The sequence below is a fragment of the Seriola dumerili genome, unplaced genomic scaffold, assembly GCF_002260705.1.
Source record: "Seriola dumerili isolate Sdu_G_001 unplaced genomic scaffold, Sdu_1.0 BDQW01005691.1, whole genome shotgun sequence".
NCBI classification, from domain to species: Eukaryota; Metazoa; Chordata; class Actinopteri; order Carangiformes; family Carangidae; genus Seriola; species Seriola dumerili.
Genome location: NW_019179946.1, coordinates 132,004 through 157,368, shown reverse-complemented (window position 1 = coordinate 157,368; position 25,365 = coordinate 132,004). Strand labels below are relative to the sequence as shown.

The window sequence follows — 25,365 nt, the reverse complement described above, 5'->3', positions numbered from 1 at the left end:
ATGTCGGCAAGCTGGCGGCTCAAACAACTGTTCTGTGACTACCAAACAGGGAGATACTGCACCACACAGGGCACCACATAGGTCAGCACTGGAAGTGAACATGGGGGGTTGTTTAGGTGTGTTTCCTCCCCTGTTCAGTTTGTGTACAGTTTTTGTAGTTTGCATGACTACCACTGGGGGTCAGCAGAACACAACAGCCCTCTAAAATACTGAACATAGACCTTAATTCAGAGAAAAAACATGTATTTCCGTCTTATGCTTCTTCATACTTCTACTTAACCACATTTTAGAGGGAAATATTTGCTTTATTATTTGACATAGTTGCTTTTTACTTTGCAGATTGAGGTTTCAAAAACCTATAATGAGCATATAAATTATGATGTATTGTATCAAATTGCAGGATATAAAATACTTTAAATTAGTTACACCTCAACCAGATGTAAAATTGAAATATGACTGCTTCTGTAATAATAAATAATAATACAAAACACCACAAACACTGGCATGAGCCATTGTGCTTCCATATGTACTGCTACTTTTATAACACCTAATACAGCATCTGTATTTTTTTCAACAGATTTGAATGTGTCTTAAACCACTGCATTTTAAATTTCACAAAGGTTTTTTCTGATGCTCACATCTAACAACTACAGTTTTATTTCTTCTAACACAATTGCAGTTGTGTTTAATTGTTATTAGTACCAGAAGTACGTAGCAAAAGAGGAATGGTTATAATCTGTTTCTCGTAAACTAAAACTAAATCCATTTTGGGAAAGAGGAAATTTTAATCATAGAGATTTTAGGTGCCCTGTGGATAAATACAGTGTGAGTTCTGCAACTATCATTATCCCTCTGTAAATTCATCCACCTCATGACATCAGCTGTCATGTGAAGATATCATCCAAAACCAGGGGGATCAAGAAACCATTACAGGGATGACAGGTAGCAGTGACTGGAATAGGTAACTGTTATAGCAAAGATTTCTTCTGTCACGGACGTTTATTTTTCTCCCTCAGTGCTGTAGAGGCTCAGAGAGGATCTGACTTGTTCATTTGCGGTGTATGAGCCCAAAACAAAAGGGCAAATGTTTGGTGAAGGAACATTACACAGATAATTCAGGTTTTCTTTTGTCCTACTTTGATACCCACGAATAGAAAATGGATCAGGGAGCAAACTTAATAAGGATGAAGGTCTTGCCCTGCTGACTTCCTGGATAATGAATAGAGATTTTTGGTTTCCTTTTCATTCAGTTATCATCAGCACTGATGATGAATTATTTTGCCCTCATGATCCTGTCCGTCTTATCTGTCTAGTCAAATCAAATATACAGCATGATGAATACTGGATAACAACATCTAGAAACTGAACCTGACATGTTGAGATTTACACTCTGTGTCCCGTCTCGTATAACATTGAACTTGGATGTTCATCTATGATTCTGATTTGGATCCCTGAACTAAACTTGGCCAAATGATGTCTGTAGCACAATTAGAAATGTAAATTTAACTTTCTCTGCCTACAAAGAAACATTGTTGTGGAGACCAACCTACAAAAGTGACTATTGAAAGATTCCTAACAAACTAAGAGTAATGTGATATTTTTTCATGAGTTGGTGAAACAAACCAGTGAGAAAACACCGGTCAGTCTATGAGGACTTACACTTGTGATGGTAACAGAAAGAGAAAAAGGTTTTTTTTTCTGCTAGATGTGTTAAAGTATTTAGCAGCAAGAACTTTATAATCTCATACAGTATAAACTGTGAAGGCTTGACAGTGTGTTTCTGCCTCCTGGTGGTGCAACAATGCATAATGTGCATTAAATCCCTATGCAGAAAAACAATATAAAACATACATATTGAAGAAGAACAAGGTAAATATTACTTGCTAAACATCAGAACATGTTACCATTGTTATTATAAGCATTATAGTGCCCTCCCTTCGTTAGCATGTAGATCATTAAAGATCATTAATTTTAAGGCTTGATTGCTTTAAGCTTAATGGTAGTAATAAAATCTGAATGACTAACAAAGACTAAATACACAGTGGTATGACTAACTCACCTTTTAGTAGTACGAGTAACTCAGTGGCTGTGTTATTGAAGCATGGGCATCAGCTCAGGCAACAGATTGTGTGGAGGTATCCCAGCATGCCAGCAGCCTGTCAGAAAGAAATAAACAGAAGCAAATGAGGCTAGTTAGTATATTTAACCTCAAAACAACTCTCACCAGTCTCTTGTTGAAGAGTATTTCTGATGTGACTATATGTTCATTTCTTCCACTCTTCTTCCTACTGAACTTCTGGAGAGTTTGCTCTTTGTCCTCAGTTGAGGACATGTACAAGGGTGTAATTTTCTTTCATTGTTCAACAACCCTGGGCAAATCCTTCAGGACTTAAAAAGCAAGTACAAAAGCAGATTTGATCTGAATGTCTTGAAGAAGAATTTGTTAAGGTGAATAGTTAATATCCTAGCTCAATGTAACAGCCTTTAGCTTAGTGAGAATGAAAGGAAAAGAAAGAAAAACAAAACTGCATGTTTGCAGGTGCCTGAACCACTTCAGTAAGCTCCCCTTAAGGTTAATGCTCCTTGTGAATATGGATGATGAATAAACCTTTTAAAATAGAAATGTATATTTTATATCCACCTGTGTGCATAATGAATTCCATATTAATAGGCCAAGGATTAGATCCCAGTGAGAAGATGCTAAAATATGTCTGAGGAGCTTTTCGAGGAGCTTTTCGTTTTGATACTTTATCTAATGTAAGTATGAGAGGTCTTAGGCATTATTTCTGATGCAAAAATGGTTAATTACATATCCTACGTATCCATAGCCTACGTAGTCCCGCCTGTGTATATTATTAGACTGTCTCTAATAGATACAATGCTGTCTTCTAATATGATCACAATCTAATTTACCCTCCTCTTTTGACCTCTCCTCCAGCTGATTGTCTCCAGTCATGTCCCCGTTCTTCTTCTACTCTAATACTGTTCAATTCACCCTTCATCCTCACTTTGAATTATTTCCCTTTTTTTAATATTTCCCCTATTATCTTAACCTCCATGCACCCTTTTCATCAGTGCCTCCAGTGGGAAACATTGGTGGTGAATTTACTGACCCCCAGCCAAGGTAACGTGGGATCAATAGGAAATAAATTAAAATTAATGGAGGACTGAATCCACAGAGGGGGTGGGGGTGGTTGGGGGTGGGGGTGGTGAGAGAGGATAGTGTGTGTGTGGGTGTGTGTTTGTGTGTGTGTGTGTGTATGTGTATTGGGGGTGGGGGGTGGGGGGGTTAACATAGGGAAAAAAATACATTTCCCACCGTTTAAATTGTTTATATCCAAGTCAAATCGATATGGTTCTATGATTTTTCTTTTTTCTTCCACGAATTGAAGTTGGCATCTAATCAGAACCAAGGACAGCTCCAGATTGCGCCTGAGCGCTGCGTCAGGACGCTTCTTCTCGGTTGGAGAGCTCAGACGCACAAACTAAACCTCAAAGCAACACCGGCAACCCGAGGAGGAGCTCTGACGCCCGCACAGCTACCTTTCTGTCATTTTCTGTTTATTTCGAGTCTCAGAAAATCCCCCCAGTTTTTCAGTGTTCATTAATGTATTATTTAAGTGACATGGAGGCTGGCGGAAGAACCTAAAATTTCGGTCTGGAGATGACTTTACTGAACATCCTCGGGGAATTAAGTTAAAATGTCTGAAGAATTCGTCGACACTAGTTACGAAGGCTCAGCAGAAATAGTCTATGCTGCCACCTTCAACTTCAGCTGTGTTTTCAACACGACCAACCGATCCTCCGGCGACTACTTCCACCTGTCAGACTTTGACAGAACAGATTTTGTGGGAGACGGCGCTGCTGTTCTGAGAATCATCATCTCTGTCATTTACTCTATGGTTTGCGCGCTGGGTCTGGTTGGGAACTTGCTGGTCCTGTACCTAATGAAGTCGAAACAAGTGTGGAAAAAATCCTCCATCAACCTTTTCGTAACTAGTTTGGCAGTGACTGACTTCCAGTTCGTCCTGACTCTGCCGTTCTGGGCGGTGGAAAACGCGCTGGACTTCACTTGGCTTTTCGGCAAAGCTATGTGTAAGATAGTCTCCTATGTGACGGCTATGAACATGTACGCCAGTGTGTTTTTCCTGACGGCCATGAGCGTGGCGAGGTACTGGTCTCTCGCCTCTGCGCTCAAGGGCAGACGGCGACGGACACACTGCTGCTCCGCGCGGTGCATCACCGTTTTCATCTGGTTTGCCGCTGTCTCCGCCGCACTGCCGCACGCAGTTTTCTCCACAACAGTCACAGTTTCCAATGAGGACCTGTGCCTCGTCAAATTCCCTGAAACCAACGGAACCTCGCAGTTTTGGCTCGGACTCTATCATTCTCAGAAAGTGCTGCTGGGCTTCGTGGTGCCTCTGGGCATCATCTCTGCCTGCTATCTGCTCCTTCTGCGCTTCATCACCTCCAAAAACATCAACACCTCCAGCGCCAAACGACGCGCCAAGGTCACCAAGTCCGTCACCATCGTGGTCTTGTCCTTTTTCCTCTGCTGGCTCCCCAACCAGGCGCTGACAGCCTGGGGCATCCTCATCAAACTCAACGTGGTTCATTTCAGTTATGAGTACTACACCACACAGGTGTACGTTTTCCCCGTGTCCGTGTGCCTGGCGCACTCCAACAGCTGCCTGAACCCCATCCTGTATTGCCTGATGAGGCGGGAGTTCAGAAAAGCGCTGAAAAAACTCTTCTGGCGGATGACTTCTCCGACCATCACCACCATCAGGCCGATCACAGCCACCACAAAGCCAGAGATTTACGGGCAAGGGCAAGTCCCGGTCCCCATCAGCGCGCCCGAGGAGCCCGCTGTGGTGTTTTATCCTCCGGGGGCAGTCATGTACAGTGACAGGCGAGACCTGCCGCAGAACAGCACTTAAAGTGCCACGGACAGTTTTTTAAATCCTCTGTGAGTGTTATTTCTATGCATTTATGTTAACTGGACTATTTCTTACCTCGCAGTTGTCAGCGGAACTGTGGTCTGAGTCCAAGTTGGATCTGCGTTGTTGAGAAAGTAAGAAACGCTCAAATAGAAATTGCCATTGGCCGCTTCACATATTTCACCTGTGAATAAGAAAAGAAGAAGACATCATTTGAATGTGCTTCGTCTGTCGAAGAAAATTTGAATGTACAGTGTCCTTCTCTTGGTTCAGGTTGAGAATGTGTACACTCAGGTGGACAGTCCAGTCATCCAGTTATTCAGTTTTTAAGCCGCAGAAATCCATGGCCTCATGGTACAGTAGATAAAAATGAGTCAAATGAGTTTCACACAGGGAGGTATACCAATTTTAAATGTGGAACTGTGAGGAAAGAAGTTGAATTAATGCCTAAAATATGTGTCATAAACCCATATGGTGTGAAAAGTACTGCATTAATACTCTCAACAAAGGTGATTTATACTAGTTCTATTACTCCTGATGCTACAGTATAGCTATATAGTGATGTAGTAAAGTAGCATTTTCTTACATCAGATTTGCAGCCTATAATCCCCAAAATGTTCTCTTGGCTTCAAGTTCACAAAGAGGATTTTTTTCTCCCTCTTTATTATTATTATACAAGGTATACAAGATAAAGAAAGAAATACATAACGTGTCAGGTCCAATAAATAATAAGGTTTCTGTGTCATGCAATGAGGACATGTTTAACCTTTTAAACATTTACATCTATGAATTAAGTGTTTACTTGACGAAATCCAGTTGTTTATGAGAAATCTTTAATGAGCTTTAACTGACATCACATGTAGGGGGTGCAGCAGTATGTCTCTAGAAGCCAGCTCTGAAATGAAAGACGGAAATCTCCCGTACAGATTCACACTGGAGGAAGATATGTGCTACAGTCTCAATATTATAAGTTAACAAGATTCACTATGTTCAGATGGTTATTCTTGTCTCAGGGAATTTGTGTGGAATGTGGATATGGAGTTGATAGCTCTGAGTATTGTGTCGTGAATATTGTAAATAATCTGATCTGTGGCCCATATTGCTGTTATTGATCGGCTCAATCAGGGATCCACAAGACTCTGTGAAATCTATATGTGGGCCTTCTTGGTCACATGCTGAACATCAACCGATGAGTCATGAAGTTGAAATGTCATATCTGTGTTCAATAAATGCTTTTTTTGGGAGCATTTATTCAGTGAGCATCTTTTTTTTTTTTGCTCCTGAGACTGTTTCTGTCTCTGGAAGCGTCTGAAAACATGTTGGGATGTGTACACACTGTCATATGAACATCAGACACATTTAAAAAAAAAAAAAAGAAAAAAGAAAAGGATAATTTATCCACAACTCCCCTCAAATTCATTAAGTGAATATATTCATAAATTACTTTCTCCTCTTAATGAAACTTTCATGAAGAAACTCATTAAAACACACTTCATCTCTGAGTCCTTTAACTCTAGTGATATTTGCTATTAAAGCACAAAAAAGTGCAAGTGCATACTTTTAAATGTCAAATTGAGTACAACTTAAGATAAACAGTTAGTGGATAAATTTAATTAGTCATATTGCAACCAAGCAAAAAAGGAATTTAAATATCCCTCCATTACCACTGATGAATCTAACCATTAATAATTCATCTAAAAATACATATGAACCCTTAATTGTTGCTGGTTTAATGGTAAAATTGGGAGCATTTAAGGAATAAAATGTTTTTGATTTTGGGAAGCAAGCAGCACCATTAACCACTTAATCTACAGTAACTGCTGCGATGTGCAGGGAGTCAGACGGGTAAATCTCCTGGGTATTCCTCTCACTTCATTTATTCAGGACCATGTGCAGGAATATCATCAGTGACTTCCAATAAAAATCACCAACCTAAACACTAAATACGTCCAAATATCACCCTTTAAAAACAACTCAACAGCAGTCAAATGCGACAGATGGCTGCCCACTGCAGCCAGTTATGTTTCGATATTAATGAAATATTTGTGGCTGAAGGTAAATCATTTTTCTTAAGGGAACTCTGCACTAAGATACAAATAGAAAGTGTGTGTGTGTGTGTGTGTGTGTGTGTGTGTGTGTGTGTGTGTGTGTGTGTGTGTGTGTGTGTGTGTGAGAGAGAGTGAGTGTTAGACAAAACAATGACTGTTGGCAACAGAAGCAATACATGCATATCTGACAGATGAGACAAGCATGAGTCTGGTAAACCCACTGTAACAATAAACAACTTGAGATAAACACTGTTTATTTTTCTTTTAAATTAAATAGCTGAGAGCAAAGGGACTAATTTTACGCACATAGCGACAGGCTAATGTAATTATGAAATAAATAGCCAGTGGCCCAAAGGACCTGGGAATTGTTCCACCAGAGCTATCTGTCATGTGAATGTTGCATCAGACACACGCATGAATCAATTCAACGCACACAAAGAGCATTTCATCTGGTTGTGGAAGAGAAATGACATCAATCACAATCATGGAAATAGATTGTTCATTCAAATGTATTCCTCAAGAGATAATCTGGAGCGAGCTGGAGAAGACCCTTTGATGCGTTCTGAATGTCTAGGAAACAGATTTTCAAAGATATTTTGATATTTTATGGATGTTTTTGTTGTGTACCTCGATTATTTAAAAAAAAAAGAAGGGATTTTTACATGAAAACACGTTTGAAAGTTCGCAGTGATAAACATCTGAAACCTGTGAAATGTTGGTAGAAATATTTATAGTGGTTTTTCAGACGCAGCAGCTGTCTTCTGTAGACGTCAGTACATTAGAAGAGAATAACAGACAAGAGAGAAACTAAGCTTTTGAAAAGTGAGCGAGCCACTGATCTCTCTCCTTACCAAACTCTGGAGGCAGGAGGAGTCACATAATCAGGGCCAGAGAAGGAAAACTAATTTTCCTCACCATGGGCCGGTAAAAAATCTTACATGGCTGCCAAAGGATGGTGGCACCCATGGGTTACCACACATTAGTCACTTTTCTTTTTCTTTTGCAAATCACTTCCCGCCAGTAGCTAAATTAGACAGGCTGTTTTACTGCGCAGAAGTTAGACTTTGAGTATTTTTGACAAGTTTAAAGATCTCCTGCAGACATTTCTTAAGATGGGGAAAAAAACCTCTGCTCAGAATAATCATTTCTTTCTGATGTAGTTTTTTCCACAAAAAAAGTTTAGCTAACTTTTTAAAAAAAAATGTCTGTTCCCCTCCCCCATTGTAAAATATGTAGAATCTATGGACATGCAATTATTTTTCATTTCAAAAGTTTGAATGCTGAACACAAAATATCTTGTGTAAGCTCCACATTGGACCAGGATTGGCTCCAAACTAGTTGTAATGACACAGAATCATCTTGATATGTAGATGATGGTGGAGATGGCAAGGAAAGGAAAACGGCCTTCCAGTGTCGTAGTGAGTAAGGCCCAATCCCAATGTCCCCCCGAAGCCTACAAGTCCTGAACCCTCACAGACTTCACTGACGTCACCTGGGAAGTGATTGAGTGCGATAAGCTGCAAGGGCTCAGAATGATATAAAGAGGAAAGGGACGAGGACTTTGTGACATATTATGTTTCTTTGAAGACGCCAAAACTTTTTATTTCACATTTTTTTATTTCCTTCCTTCACTCCGTTTGTAAACAAAATAGTAATGTTGGATCTGTGTTTGTGCTCGCATGTAGGCTTACACTTTTTTTTTTCTTGTAACATTAATGTTAGGGTTCGTTCCTTTCATGCTCGCTCGTTATCAGTTGTTTTTCCTTCGTATTCTGTTTTCCATTTTCTGGCAGTTGTTTACTGTTTTTATTTTCATTTTTTTATGCTTACAGGCATCTCCTGGTAACCACGGAAACCCATGTTTAATGTCACAACGCAATGAATTTCCTCAGGCAAAATCTGCAGAAATGCAGTGCGCATAAAGGGCCCAATAGGGTGCAATATTATCTGCTGCAAAACCCTTAACTGTCAATCAAATCAGCCATTGAAGTAGAATTAAAGGAATCGTGGGAATCAGACATTTTAAGCATATAATAAAGAATCTTTATTTATTAAAACAATACCATTAAAATACTTTTATAATAGCAGAATCATTCCACATATCTGATAAAGAGGGCGATGAAGATGCAGCCGAACAGAGACATGGTCGAGGCTGAGAGGACCACCACAATTACACTTCCTGCCACGTTGACCAGAGCGCCGAGCCCCGCACCCACGATAATCTGAGCCAGCTGGACCATGCAGGTGAGCGCCGCGCAGTCCACCCCGGTGCCTCGTGGAGTTTCATTGCTTCCTCGCAGCTTGATTTGTTCCTGGAGTCGCAGCAGGGTGGTGTGGGGGAGGAGGAGGAAGAAGAAAACAAAGGAGAAACATATCTGATGTCATCAATTCTCTCTACTACCTGAGATGTCCATGACAAAAAGCAATCATCACTATAGTAAACAGGTTCAGCTCTGGAAAATATTAAGGGGCAACCTCATACATATATTTTTTCAGTGTCTCCTCAGGCACCTCAGCCTTGTATCAAGGTATTGACCAAAGATGCCAGGACACATCACAACTGCGAGTGAAGGAGAGTGTTTTTCTGCCAGCAATTGATTTTTGTACCACCACCCAACTAAAGATATTGTGTTCTATTATTTCTTTATATAGAGTATAAAACAGCTTCGATTATTCAGTCTGCAGCAATATTACACGCAGCTGTCAGCTGTCAAATATAATGTTCTCAATGGGAGTAATTGTGCTCATTATTGCAAATTAATGTTGTCTTTTGTTGTTTGTCAAAAGTTACCTTTTATCCAGAGGCAACGAACAGAAATTGAAAATATATTTTTTCCTAATCTCTACACTTCACTAACACATTTCTTTCAATTCCAGGGAAGTTGGCAGGTGCTTTTGAATATAATCTTAACAGGTGGGAGTCCCCTAGAAATCTCTGCAGCCAAAAAATGTTGCGTTCAATAGCAGCCTCCAGTATTGTTTCTGCCAGTATCTGGGGTCAGCTATGCAGGTCTAACAATGGAACAAACACGTCTACAGCTTTTCTAATGTGAACTGAAATCTGGATGATTGTACATTCACAGTTACAATTATTGGATATTTTTGTTACTGAAGAATACACTGATGGGAACATCAATTACATAGCATGGTAGCGAAAAAAAAATTAACTGAGCGCCTTAGATTGTGTAATCTAAGGCTCAAGATATTAATTGTTGGAATTTGTTCATGATAACTTCCGTGTCACAATGGAAAATAATTATTTGCAACTTGCTCATAATTCTAGTGTTACATAATAATATTTAGTAATCTTTAGGTTGACGTGTTGCCACTAGAATCATTAGCTTGTTTTCTTCCTTTGTAAAAGTATTTAATGTTCCACATTGAACAATAATTGAAGTATTTAATATTTAAAAACTTTGTAGTGCAAATCTCCCAAAGCTGTCTTTCTTTTTTGTACACCTGCCTTTATTGTAATTCTCAAATAAACTACATTAACAGTACAGAATATCAGAATAACTATACAGCTATTTATAGCAATAAGCACAGTTAAGTATCTTAGTGTTCATCTGCAGTACAAAAAAAATGTGCACTGTAATACTGTAATTCAAAGGCTGCAGGAGTTCCTGGAAAACAGCACCGATACTAGGTGAATTATCCTGGTGTAATAAAGCAAATTGATTTAAAGGGTCTCTAAACCAATTTTACACATTAATTTAATTTTGGTCATCACAAGGACTTCTGCTCAGCCTGGGAAAACATTCACATGAATGCCTGTTGTAGCTGTGGAGGGAGCTTTTCAGGGTTATCTTTGGTCTGAGATTTCAAACCAAGGAGAGTCTCATGACAAACAGCGTCAAGCTGCATTAGGAGAACCCTGAGGGAACTCTTGGCCATAAAATACAAAAAGTGTTTGCACATTGAATAAGAAGAACATCCTACCTGATATTAGTTTTCAGTCTCAAAATTATTATTTCCTTGATAAATTGTTTTGTTTGTAAAATTGTGAGAAATGCCCGTTATAATTTCCACTAGGTCGAGGTAGTGCCTTCATTTGTCTTGTTCAGGTACTTGCTCATACAGGACAAAGAAAAGGGTAGAGTGCTCACAGTCGAGAGAGTGGAACCAGCAAATGTGGTAATAAAAAATTACATTTTTGCGTAAAATATGAAAACAATTATTTGATTGTTAAGTTGATTGTTAATCATTGCAGCTCTATTGGAAATTGATTTAGAATTGCCCACATGGCGTACATTAATATCTGTTTTGCTTGTATATCGTTTTATGAATGAATAGCTTAGTTTTTGCTTGACAGACTGGCATTCAATGCTGGGAAGGTAGCAGCTACTTTGGTAATAAGTTGAATGACACTCAATGTTGGTGAAAAGTCCCTGTGGAGGTTTTGAACCCCTTGCAGCACCATGGATCCCTGCTCTTTGTCCTATCCACAAAACACAGTCCTGCCAATGGGTTCACACTATTCCAGTGATCTTCAGGGTTTTAAAATTTAAAAATTGGCTTTGTAATGTTTTATAAGGAAAGAAATATACAATGTGTACAGCTTGGTTTATTTATTTATTTTTTATTTTAATGTGTATTGTGCTGCTCTACGTGCCCCTGCAAATTGCTCCTCTGGGGTAAATAAAGTCTGAATTGAGTTGAACTGAATTGTATTCAGTACATTTGTTAATCCTGAGGATACACACAATGAGCTTTGGTGAGTAATGCTGATATAAACATAGCTTTTGTTTGTTTTCCAGAAAACTCTATGCTACATTGCACATTTAAAAGACATGACCATGAAACTGAAAGACCTGCACAGTGAAGAAGGCTTAGCTGAAACATCTACATATTTCTCCTCTATGCTGAATATTGGTATCAAAAATGAAATAATAATTTTCTACATTTTGCTTGCACACACCCCCGGCTCTCTTTGTTTTGTGTCTGATGTGCACAGTGTTTTGTTATTGTTTTTTCTTTAGATCTGAACCTTGAAAAACATATTTCTACTGCGAGTCCAGTACCTCCTCTTCACGCTGATACTCCGCTATCAGGTTGAATGGGATGGTGTAGAGTGTGCTGGACATGACGCCAAACACGCTGCAGAGGACAAGCGTGGCGATGATGTTGGGAAAGAGGCCAATCAGGCTGGTGCCCATACCGAACACAAAGTAGCCCATGAAGTATAACCCCTTCAGGCCGATGTATGGGAGCAGGACACGCTGCACATCTGAAAACACACACACACACACACACATACACACACACACGATGCCTATAGTCACGGAGAAAAATCAGTTTGATGTGAGAATCACAGCAAACACGATGTGTTTGCGTTTCAGGGTGGAGCGTCGTTTGTGGTTTCACACCGCTCAAAGAGCATCTGAAAAATCCTCAGAGTGCACATTAGATTTGCTGCAGCTGACTGGACATTTGATTGGAAAGACTTTTTCTCTTAGCAAGAGTTGCAATGAAAAGCTCTGCAGCCAGACTATAAATAGATCCCCTTTCATATTCATCCACAGTGTCCCTGCCATGCATTAATTACTTGCCTGAACTTTGCTTTTCATGTGGCACATTATTTCTCCCCTTTTCAAAATTGTTATTTTACACAGTCGTTGTTATAACAGACCTTCTTTTGGATTCAAATGTACAGTATGCCTTTTGGGAAAAATCTGTGTATTTCATTCAAACAGTGACAGCTAACGATCGGGCTGAAGCCTGTAAATCCCAATGTAAAAATGGAAGGAAGTGGTAATTGCCCGCTGCAACTTCTCAGGCTGTCATTCACAGAGGAGGTAATGATGTAACCGCAGGACGTGGTGATGTTAATGGATAGTACCTGCTATGATGAACGTACAAATAAACACACACACATAACTCTCTCTTTGTTCCCGTCACTCACACAGACACATGCAATGACAAGAAAAAGCATGTGAACCCTTTGGAAGTACCTGGTTTTCTGCATTAACTGGTTGTAAGATGTGATCTGATCTCTATCTGACATACAAGTACAGACAAACACAGTGTACTTACAGTAATAACATGCAAGCAGTTAAGCGTGCACTTATGGTTTTTGTTGAACAGCAGCAGTTTCCTCTGTGTTCATGCAACCACAATAAACTCATTGGCAGAGATGTTCCAGTGTGGGAGCTCTTTCCTACTTCACTGAGCATCAAGCGTTGTGCCTTATATGCACTTCAAGGGAGAGTAGCCACAGCACTAAATCATGTCCATTCACTGACAGTTTGTCAAACTGTGGACTGACTCTGATCTAAACTCTTTGAGATGACTTTGTAACCCTTACAGCTTTATGCTGGAAGGATTACAAAGTTAAAAAGCTCTCCTTCTTTTTGGAAGTCATGGTTCACATCAGCAGATGTAAAAAAAAAAAATTCTAGAAATCAAAGTCGCTCTAACCCACTCCTCCAATCTGGTTTTATTGATTGGACCTAGCTTTCGCTGACGGGCTCACATACTTTCTCCAACATACACTGTGAATGTTTGAATGATGTGTTTGATTGTGTGTGCTTGTTTTTGTAACTTCGATGAAGATATGACCATATTTCAAGATACATTTTATACATAAATGCAGATAATTTCAAAGGTTTCTTGCTGCTATAGCACATTTACTTACAGGAGTAAAGAGCAGAGGACACAGCATTAATGCACAGTCCCCAGCAGCCCACTTCTACTCCTCTTTCGTATGTGGCGTAGGCTGTAGAGTTATGGTCTGCGTAAGGATTCCCCTTGTATACAATCTGTAAAAAAAGAATTTGAAGAAGAGAGTGTAAAATGCATAGCACTATCTCAAGGGGAGAAACAGTGGTAAGACTTTATAACAGCTGGAATTCACAGTGTAATTTGTTTGCTACTGGTACGGTGGAAGAAAACAGGACTGTGGAGAACAAAGAAAGAACAACTGGTGAAAAGGAGAAATAAATGAAACTCTTAAGTATCTTTGGAATTACTGGGCACTTACTGGGCAACAGTTCTGGTAATTTACATTAGTGTGTAATGTAAAATGCATGCTGCTGTTTTACTCATTAACAAACATTACTGCCAAATGTAGGAGAAACTATAATTCATTACAATCGTTTCCATCTGAATTAGGAAAAACTACATTATACGAGAATATAACTTATAGATGTAGGTGGATCAAACATACTTAATCTTTAATGTTTAAGTTGGAAACCACGTAATTATTAATTCTTGCAATTACACAGTAAGAATAAGGTATGCAGGCTGTAATATCAAGTGTTGACTGTTCTCATCTTTTAATTCTGTAATTACACAATGAGAACAAGGTTGTAAACAACATTTTCCCCAAACTTCAGTTTTGTTTAGAGTGTAAATGTGCAGTTGGTACTCCTCTGTTTCCCAAAGTCTCAGTTTCTTTCATTGAAGTAGTACCAGATGGAACCGGTATTCATCGGTACCTGATTCAGAAAAGGAAATTACACTGCGAACCACAGGCTGTAGTACAAAGTGTTACCGAAACACAGAAGCCGAATAATCATTAACGCTGAGGAGATCCAAGCACACAGACTCCCTAATACAGATATCAAATGTTGGCCAACCTCTTTAATACATGCTTTTATCTTTCCTTTCCTATTAAAAGAGTCAAATTCCCTTTAACTCGTCAGGGAGCCACTGCCTATACATTTCCTATCCCTGATAACAATGCCTGCAATTTCATATTACGTGTTGGTGCATTGGGTCTTAGTGAACCGTGGCAGTGATATGTGCGTCATGGTGGGAAGTGCATCCTTTGATCAGCATGCACACTGTGAAACTGAAAACCATTCATCATTATTACACATGTCACCAGAAGATTACACACAACAGACTATTCCCAGACCCTCACCCTCCATCTGCCCCCACAGAAACAGGGATTAATGGAGCTTGTTGCTTTCATTTCAGGTCCTTTTGACACATTGCCTCATTTGACATTGAGTCATATTTAGGGCTAATAATAATGATTAATTTCATTAACAAATAGTTTACTCACGATAAGTTGTTTATTGTATGAAATATGAGAAAATTATGAAAAATGCCTCAATTTCCCAGAGTCCAAGGTGATGTCTTTTTGCTCATTTTGACCAAACGTTGAAAAATAATCCCAAAGATATTCAATTTATAATAATATAAAGCAGAGAAAATAAATAAATTGTCACATTTGAGAAGATGGAAACTGAATTTTTTTGCTGTTAAACCAACATTAGTGAATTATCAACTAGTTCAATTGACTAATCGACCAATTGTTTCAATTCCACAATGTTATCTTGCAACAAAAATACATTTACAATATGTTGTAAAATATAAGATTTACATACATTAAGGAATGATTTGATATATTATGATATATGCTTTTTTTGATAAATCTGAAGCTACAACCAGGAGCTGGTTAGCTTAGCTTAGCTTAGCTTAGCTTAGCTTAGTGTAAAGACAGAAAACAGGGGAGAAACTGGGGACTGTCCTGCAAGCACATCTAAAGTTCATTTACTAACAAGTTGTATCTCATTAGCTTTGGTTTGGAAAGAAATGAGCTCAGCAACTCGGTGCACGCAGAGTTCAGTGGCACTAACGACTGAAATCCATTTCAAATGTGCAACAGTGCCTGGAAAAGTGATGTGAAGCAGTGATCAGGAGCTCTACGCAGAACTGGAACAGGCAGAAAGCAGTGATGGGGAATTGTAATGTGAAAGACCTTTAAACTCTTTTTTTTTTGTTTTTTTCAGTGACTTTTTTGAAATGCATGGAAAGACACCCACAAAACAGTACCTGTCCCATAAAATCCGTGAAGAAGAGCATATTGCAGAGGAAAGCGGTCCATCCGAACAGGTGACTGACACACAGGCAGCGGTAGTGGCTCGGCATGTTAATGACGGCTTTCATCAGCGACCTGAATGTCATCTTCTTCTGGGCCTGAAGATACACACAAACATCGCAGACATCACTGCCAACAGCAACAACACTGACAGGACTAAAAAACCCATAAAACACAAAACAGCTTGTCCTCTGATAGCACTCATTATTCTCCTGGTATCTAATTTTCTAGTGGCACTTAAGCCCACGACTGACGACAGTTCAAAAGATCCATCAATGAAACATTTTTTGAAAAAGGGGATTCAAGGGATTCAACATAAGGATCTCAGAGGACTCACATTAATGACTTCACTCAAGGGTTGAAGGCACTTTACGAAAGAAGATTAAAGGCCATACTTGAAAAGAAAAAGGAACCAATGAACCTCTTAAAAACAATCAATTATATCAGTTTTTTGAAATATTTTGATTCCTAGAGTATTCACAAGAGCATTGAACAAAGAGCATGAACCGTCTTTACGAGGAAGATGATACAAACTCAGCTGACAGCTTCATCTCTTTTTCATCAAAACATATTTAACATACAACGGATCGTTGATTGATGATAATCAATTTTTTCTCAGTGTGTGATGCAAGAAACTGTGTCACATGTAAATTTTATTTTTTTTATAACAGATTCAGGAGGTTGTTTGAAGGCATGTCCACAGGAACTAGTGGTGCTGTGGCAAGAGCATAATGATCTTACAGTGTTCACATGACCGGTTCTACTCTGCCTCAGAATTACTTCTTACCTTTACCTTAACCATTCTCACTCCTCATGCCTTAATCTAACCAATCCAACCAGCGAAGGCAACAATCATTAGCCAATCAGAGGCAGTGTAGGGCGGGTCATGTCAACTCTATATAGTAGCGTTCGTAAATTTAAATCAAATGCTTTTGTGCCATAAAACCTTTTTTTTAATTGTTGGTTTCAAGCCCTAATTTCACTTTAGTTGCGGTGCGTCTTATTTCATTGAACTTTAAGCCCCAGTTGTACTGTAGTTATTTTAGTTATTTTTTTGTGAGATGAAATTGAAGGACAACTCAGTGGTTAGCACTGTCTTCTAACAACAGGAAGGTCATGGCTTTAGACCCACTGACATCTGCTTAATCTATTACCACACTGATGTTACGATTCGTCATGAATACAATACATTAATTTCTCTCTGTGACGATGAGCAGGCTGAGTGGTTTTGAAAATTGAATGATGAGTAAATTACCTCTTACTATGGACCTCCTGCATATCACATACCTCCTTGTTTGGCTGTTTGGCACTGGAGGTCACTGAGTTGGCCTCCCCCAGAGCAGAGAAAGACCTGGGCCTGAGGTCTGGGACCGACGCTGGGACTACAGGAGAGACGGGCTCTTTAGCCAGCGCTCCGTAACCATTGCCATTGGACCCCAATAGGCGGAGGGCACTGGGAGGTGAAGGGTCAGAGGCGGATGGGTCCTTGCCCAGAGGTTGCTCTGGAATACTGAAGAGATGCACAGTGAGGAAGATGCCCCAGGTCAATGCTGAGAAGAAGTAGATGACTTGGTACTCAGAGCCCAGCAGCTGACCCAACACAGAATGACCCCAGTCCATAGCTCCCACCAGGTAACCACACGCTCCACCCAGACCTGGAAAAGACAGAGGCAAAGGTCAAAAGCAATGTACAGACTTGCTTTCCACCGGCTCTTGGTGAGTAAAGGAATTAAGTTGAAGGACCAACAAACATGCCAGACTCCATCTGATCCAGACAAATTTATTTTGGCTTCGTCTCACTAAAGAACATGCTGCCAATACTAATCAGGCCTTTTTCATGTTCTCTGGCTAATTTAATTTGTAGTTTTGTGCAATTTTGTGAACAATTATTTTCTTTTTGAATGCCATAGACTTGATGCATTGTCCTTCACACTGTCTGATCAGTCACTGAGAAAAAAAAAAATTCTAGATAACTCTTGTGCCAAATCAAAAGCACTTAGGTTTTAAGGGGCGAGATTGTGTTAATAGTGAATTGTGCGTGGCGTCATTTTTCAAGGACACCACTGTGCCTTCTGTTATTATTAGTAGTATGGCTTCTGCTGTACCTCCTGACTGCTGCTGCAACTGAGTTTCAGCTTTTGTTCGAGAGCCCTCTGATGCTTTTATACTCTCTCCCATTTTTATGAAGTCTCACAATCTGCTTTCTTACTTGCTCGGGCAGTTCCTTATCACGTGGCACCATGTTGCATTAGACACAACCAAGGCCAAAGCTGAGAAAGCCGCAGTGTACACAGGTATGTTTATAACCTTGTCCATGCATTACTCTCAATTGGAAATCACAGGTGCACTCAATCTTGTTGCATTGAGGTTCCACTGTCTATCTACATTGTTGGTTTTTAATTATGCTAATACCCTACAGTTAAGCTTAATAAATATAATAATGGTACAATTATTGTAAGATCATCATTTAATATTTCAGTGATATTGCACAGCGATGCTCTCAGTTTTATTGTTTTAATGTGATTCAATTGCTGAACAATTAGGAAATGATCTCTGCTTACATCAAATAATGACTACCGTGTATTTATTTCAGATCAGATTTCAAATCAAATTTTTTGCTTTATTTACTTATAGGCACAACTAAACACTTTAGACAATATGAGTCAAACTCAATATGCAGCCAGTGCATGTGGCTCATCAGGAATTTGTTTGTCACAGGCTCACTGATTTCTCTCAGAAGGAAAACAAGTCTCTCCGCTCTCTCTGTTCTCACTGGCTTTCATTAACAACAGCCTCCTCTCCTGACTATAAAAGGAAAGTTAAATGCTGAGGCCTGACAGCTCCAAGAAAGGTGAGAGACTGAACGCTTCTTAGTGTCATACATGTGATATAATATGGACAGATGGAAAGAAACCCCTCATTCAATCTTCACAGCTTTACAGGCTGATTGCCTGTACAGTACTAGAATAAACAGCCTGTTTGTTGATCTGAAAGCGAAATATTTCTCTTGAGGTAGAAATTCATGTGTTGGAGAATAAAACTGATGCAGGCGGAGCCCTTGTGATGATGCTTGCCATAAATTGTGATCACACGCGCGCGCACACACACACACACACACACATACACAATGGGGTTCAACCCATAAACATGCAGTAAATGAAAGGAAAATCACAAAATGAAATAAAAAATTGATTCGAATCAAGTGAAATTGATTGGTTGATCGACTGACTAACTGATTGATTGATTCAGTAATTAACTTTTGCAACTGCTGCCTCCTGAGAAGATATGCAGTCCTCACCTGTTGGTCGCCAGTAATGGAAGCTATTTTTCTACATTTTAGCCACTGGCAGGTGAAGTAATAACCACTTCAGGAGTCACGCTTCACTCGGAACATTGCTGTTTGTGCGTTGCATCAAACACCCTTCCCTGATTCAAGATCCTTCTCCCCTTTCTTTGTGTGTTGTTTATGTCAGATTAGGTGTGTGCCTCTCCACCTGCGCAATAACTCTGAACTTTTTATTGCAGTGCAGTGCAACAGAGCAAAACAGGACATAACTGTGGCTCATTGTGGATACCCTCAAAAATATACACAGAGAGATTGAAAATGAGGGAGGAAGAGATTTGTTATCAGCAAGGTGCAATTTGGTTTAAATAAGCTATCAAGTATCAGTTAAACTTAGGTGGTTTCATGTTGCTGCACGGTCGAACGAGGTCAGGGTTCTCACTCAAGAAGCTCATATACATTTATGGAAACAACATAAAAAACAAACTTTAAAAATTATGTTTTTGCTGAGTTAGAGTTTACAGCCATGCTAGCATGTGAGGCTCAATGAGCTAAATGCTAACATCAGTAAAATGTTCACAATGACAATGCTAAGAAGTGGCTGTTTAGCAGGAATAATGTTTACCGTGTTCACCATCTTAGTTTAATGTAGAGGTGTACGGTACTTAGCTTGGACAAAATAGTTGAACTGAACTTAACAAATCAATTTGAACAGCAGAGGCTGATGGGACTGTCAATAGTTTAAGTATTGGACAAATTCAAATTGTGACCTGATGACGGTGCTAGAGGAAAAGCTAAGAGATCACCAAGGCCTCTACATTTTATCCTGACAGGACCATGGATGCTGTAACAAATTCCACAGCAATCCATTCAATAGCTATTGAGACATTTCACTCCAAGCCACAGAACTCAACCTCATGGTGGCACTAGATGAAAAGTCAGGGGATCACTATAATCTTTAGGATTCATTATCTGGGCACCATTAAGTGTATGTGCAAATTTTTTTTTATGGAAAACCATCCAATAGTTGAAATATTTGTCCCTGCCAAAGTGGTGGACCAACTGACACTGCCATCCACAATCCACAAGCGGCTAACAGGCATTAAGAGTAGAGGTCAAGAGTATGTAAGTATAGAAAAGCTCAAGTACGTGAATCACAGAGAAACACACTACAATTCTTGCTCCCTCCTCTTCAAACCTCACATACCAGTGGTGGCAGCGGCGTCTAGAGAGTCATGTGTCTGGCCTCTGTCTCTCTCAGCCCAGACCCATGACTGCAGCACATGACTAGCTCAGGGGTGGATTACTGTCTGACTAGCATGCTCACACCACCCGGTGCCTGCTGACAGCTGAGCGCACCACTGGTGCGCACACCAAAAACATCATCTTGCCCCCGAGCAGTGTTTGAAGAAGTATTTTCTTCATTCTGTATATTTTTGGGCATTTCTCAATGGACTCACTTGGAACTTATTTGTTGGTGTTATGGTGGCTTATAGGCAGAAAATAATATTTTGATATCCCACAAATTATGCAATCCTCAGCCTTGCAATCTTAACTAAACAAGAGTCAAATCAGCCAATGTAAAAACATAGTTACTATTACTTGTATGTATATCAAAAGGGGACTGATTTGGCATCTGAAGGACTTTGTTACACAATAAAGTAGGGTCAGGTGGCAGGTGATGGGGTGGTTGGGGGATGCTTTCAAATGTTTCCATAAGTGGCCATCTCAAAATCTCTCTGCAATTATCCAGGATGTCACATATGAAACTGCAGGTTGTTCACCTCAGCTACATTTAGTGCTCTTGATGTACCCTTTAGAAAACATGGTGAAGATGCCAGAAAATCTCTATTTATAGTCTGACGCTTGGAGACCCTTTGCTGCATGGAGAATTGTTTCACCCTTCTAGCCATACAAAGGTGAAGTGCAGATGGGTCAATCCATCGAGAAAAACAATCTGAAACATGGAAGTGTGTCTGTATCAGAGTGGCTGAGGAAAACACAAGGTTGGGAAGGCAACCAAAAACCCCTCTAAGATGTTACACACTCAGATCTGAAACAAGTGGCTCATGTTCAAAGGGCATCTTAAATGAAAGAGTGAGCCAAACTTACTGTGTGTAATTTCCTAAGAGACTTATTATAAAAGGAAACATTTGGCTGCATTTGGTAATTCTAAGCTGATGAAACCGAGAGGGGGATATTTTACACGTGGGTCACTGTATTGACAAGATTTCAGTCACAAATTCATGAAACAATTATCAAAATGAGTTTATTTACTCAGAGTTCAGTTTTTGTATTTATTTCTTTTAAAGAAGAAGCTTGGTAGAGATGAGCGAGCTGACATACACGTAGTCATTTCATCATTTGTCAATACATAAATATTCATCAAAGCAGCTTTAAGTTAAAGGCCTGCTGAGCACAACAGGGTTAATATTTTATCTCTTTATTTTACATCTTTCAACTCTCAACTCATGTCTTTTTTTTTGATCAGATAAAAAAAATGAGATATAATATGTTAATTAGTGAGCTTTAAAGGTGCAGATAGGGAGATGTGTCAGTGCCCCTTTTCCTGTCAAGGGCGACCATCTCACTGGACACGCAGGCAACACACAGCAAGTGCTGTTCCTACCCACCAGTCCTCGCTCAGCCACACCACAAGAAGATCCAGTTTAACTCAGAGAATCGTTGCCATAAAACATGAGCATGTGTTATGAGAGCTGCTCAGCTACAAAATGCCCACGAGGCAGCTATTACCACTGAAACTCTCAACAAACAAACAACTAATGCTGCTTAATTCAGAGCAAATCCATCAAGATGCACGTTGGAAACAGCCGCTGAGGAAGGATTTATGACAGAAAAAGGCACAAATAGACATAAATATTAATGTGGACCAAGAATAACAGCAGTGTATGTGTGTGTGTTTATGTTCAGTGTGACAAACCTGTGAGTAGAGCATGGTAGTGCAGACCTCGTTCCTTGTCTTGATGTGAACACACATCAAACAGGTAGGCCTTGATGGGCCCGTCGATGAAGTCAGCAGCGAAGTCAAACAGCACGACTCCGACCATCACCACGACTATGGCCCATATCCTCTTCAAGGACCTGTCACTGACTAGCGCTGCAAAACACAACAAAACATCCCATCGCTCATCAAGCACAGCAGCAAATGATTTAGATAATAATATGATGTTGATACCTCTGCATGAATACATTCATTTTGTTGAACTTAGACTCAAATTTGCAAGTGTAATTTTTTGAATAGAGATCCACATCACCACCGGGAACAAGAATCCCAGTGGAAAAGAACAAGTAGAGACACTTGGAGTTTTTCAGAAAGAAAAACTATAAAACTTTTTTTTTTTACCTAAGAAAACCAATTCGTCTTAGAGGTAACAATGATGATATAAAAGCTGACTGTCTGAACATCATGTCCAGTCATGTTCGATGTTCTTTTCAACAGAAATTAAAGCTTTAAAATAGAAAAGTAAATAGAAAAGGTACATAAGCAAAACATGACATCTCCTGCCACTCTGCACTGATGTCTGAACTGACCTATTATATACTATTAAACAAAAGGAAAAAGACCACTTGGAATCTCAAGGGCAACTCATAGGCAACGTGAAGCTCTTCTTCTTCTTTCAGGTTAGACTGATAGATGATTACGACAATGCAAACATTATGTCACAGGAAAGGACAGGACGTTATTTTCTGTGGCATTTACTATAACCTTGAGAAACACTGAAATATAATCAGCTTATCCAGCGTACGTCAGAAGAAAGAAATACTTTATAGTCCGTATGATGATTATAGTAAAGCCCAGAGCCTTTTAATAGAAACTCCAACAACAATCAGAGCATTCAAGAAAGTAAAAGTGGGTTTTAAACATGCTGATTTCTGCTTTTCTTTTGACCAAAGATTTGAGATAGGTAGTATACAAACCACAGCTAGTATCAATACACATTGTCTTGTATAATTATGGTTTCATTATAAAATAGACATCCCAATCTAGTGAAGCAATCATCCCCTCAATCTTTATATGGTGACTGTCTCCTAAAATGTGTAACTATATTTTTGTAGCATTCAATATTACATCCAATGATTTCTCGAATCAAAAGATATGATTGAGGTATCGAGGATGATGTATTTCAAGCCCCATGATTCAAAGTTTCCAGGATCAACTCATTCAACACCTCCCTGATCCCGTGGAGCTGCTCTGTCAGTGGGTAACCATACAGCAGCTCTGTGGCTTTGCATTAAAGCAGTTCATGTGAAAAACTTTACTCAACTTATCTTTTTTTTTAAATTTTTTTTACAAGTAACGAAGGTCACAGATTCTTTTGTGCAGAGATCTTCTCGTGATGCTGCCCGGAGCTCAGTGGATAGCCACAAAACAGTTCAGGCGTTGAAAGGTCATCAGCAGTTTCCTACTTCAAACTAAATGTACAATGAGATTTTCTCAGTCATGCCTCGTCATCTGTCTGTGCCAGTGGGCACTGACACAGAACAACCCTAACAAGTCACACGTTTAACTTCAGTCACAAGGTGTGAGCATAAGAGCCTTTCAGGACATTACATATAACAAGTTTAATTCTCTTTTTTCCTTATGGATGTGTCACTTTTTCCCTCCAACATCTGCGAGCAAACAGGTACTGATACAGCTCAGAGCCTCCAATCAGATAAAAAGTCTAAATGGCAGGTGGAAACTGATGACTCAGAGAATGGGTTAGTGCTCATATCCTGCCAGAAAGATCAACGTAAAACCTTAGTATGTTTGCCTTGAGTTTTGCAAAATATATCACAATTATTCTTCTGTATTTCCAGAAATGAGCACACATAAAACTGAGATCAAAGCACTGTCAAATTTCCACAGAAGGTTCGACAACATTTCTGTTTCTTTGAGAGGGAAAGATCTGATTATTCATTCTCTCTTATTTTGTCTGAATCAAAGGCACAGGCACCACCAAAAAAAGATGTCACTCTATGTTATGACAAGACTAAAAATGTAACAGTACCTTCCCCTTTCTTACTGTCTGGTTCTAGTCTAGCTTCATTACCTCAAATTCCCCTCCACCTATCGCTCACCTGAAATTACAGCATCTCCATTGAGGAACAGAGTGATTCCCAGGAGCATGAGGATGCCCAGAGCCAGGATGTAAGGCCTTCGCCGGCCCCACGTCGATTGGCAGCAGTCGCTGGCCGAGCCGATGATTGGCTGGAGCAGAAAGCCCAGGATGGGGCTGATCAGCCACACCAAGCTGTACATGCTACGGGGAAGGCCCACGCTCAGAAGTACCGGTGTGACGAATGCTGCCTCCACGGCATAGCAAAATTCCCTTCCAAACATGACCAGGCCGTGGAGGATAAGGCGGCCCCGAGAGCGTCTGGGGGGCTCCACTGCCCCAAACACAGCGCTGTCCACACTGTCCATGTAGTCCTCTTTGGACCCAGTGTAGTCTGTTGTGTGCTGGTGCAAAGATGTGCTGATGTGCTTGCCAGGCTCCGGGAGCCGACAGGCTTGGGGCCTCACGGACTGGTCCTCTGATAAAAGGGTCATGGTTGAGAGAGGGGAAAGAGGGGGAGAAGGAGAGAGGGAGAAGGAGAGGAAGAGTGAAAAGGGAGTGAAGAGGAAGGTAAAAAGAGACAGAGACAGAGTATGGGAGTGTCTCTCTCAGTCAGCCAGGTGATGGAGAAATGGCCGGATGCCCAGTCCTTTGCACTGGTGTGCTCAGCTTGGGCTAATCCTCCTCTCTACTGCATAGCTGAGCAATGAGTCCACGAGCCACACGGCTTTACTTCACATGAGAAGGTCTGCCTCCTGGTCTGAGCAGAGGAGAGCTGGGTTCAATGAAGAAGAGAATGAGAGGGGAGGAGAGAGAGAAGTGGGTGTATTTAAGAGATTATTGAATGTCTTCAGTCTTGAAGTACTGTAGTAAAGGCCCGGGGCAGTTCATGGCAGTTCATGTGAGGAATTATATGCATGTGAGTGCATGAGTGTCGTAAAGAGGGTTATTTATTACACTGTTTCCACAGAAGCTAATGATTCAACAGTGATACTCATTACTGTTCTTTTAATAGGGAGGCTTCTGCACTACCATGTTTATCCACATTTTAATTTCTACTTTAATTAATCACTTCTTGTTAGCCAGTACTTTGGTTTATGACACATTATCTGCAAAGCTAAAGACATTCCCAGCCCTCAGCTCTAGTTTGTGTTTAGTGCTTATTAGCAAATGTTAGCACGCTAACACACTAAACTAAGATGGTAAA

At 40.0% G+C, this 25,365-nt stretch overlaps 2 protein-coding genes across 2 annotated transcripts; one reads left to right on the top strand and one right to left on the bottom strand.

Moving 5' to 3' along the window:
- The first annotated feature begins 3,701 nt into the window (after positions 1–3,701).
- rxfp3 (relaxin/insulin like family peptide receptor 3) lies at positions 3,702–4,940 on the top strand. Its single transcript, XM_022769846.1, has one exon. It carries the CDS (start codon positions 3,702–3,704, stop codon positions 4,938–4,940), a length of 1,239 nt encoding a protein of 412 aa, XP_022625567.1.
- Positions 4,941–9,078: 4,138 nt separating this feature from the next.
- slc45a2 (solute carrier family 45 member 2) lies at positions 9,079–24,652 on the bottom strand. The gene is made up of 7 exons (XM_022769844.1): positions 24,181–24,652; positions 22,040–22,216; positions 17,103–17,470; positions 15,770–15,913; positions 13,623–13,746; positions 12,010–12,215; positions 9,079–9,300 (listed from the first exon to the last, which is right to left on the bottom strand). Exons 1-7 carry the CDS (start codon positions 24,650–24,652, stop codon positions 9,079–9,081), a joined length of 1,713 nt encoding a protein of 570 aa, XP_022625565.1.
- Positions 24,653–25,365: the final 713 nt, after the last annotated feature.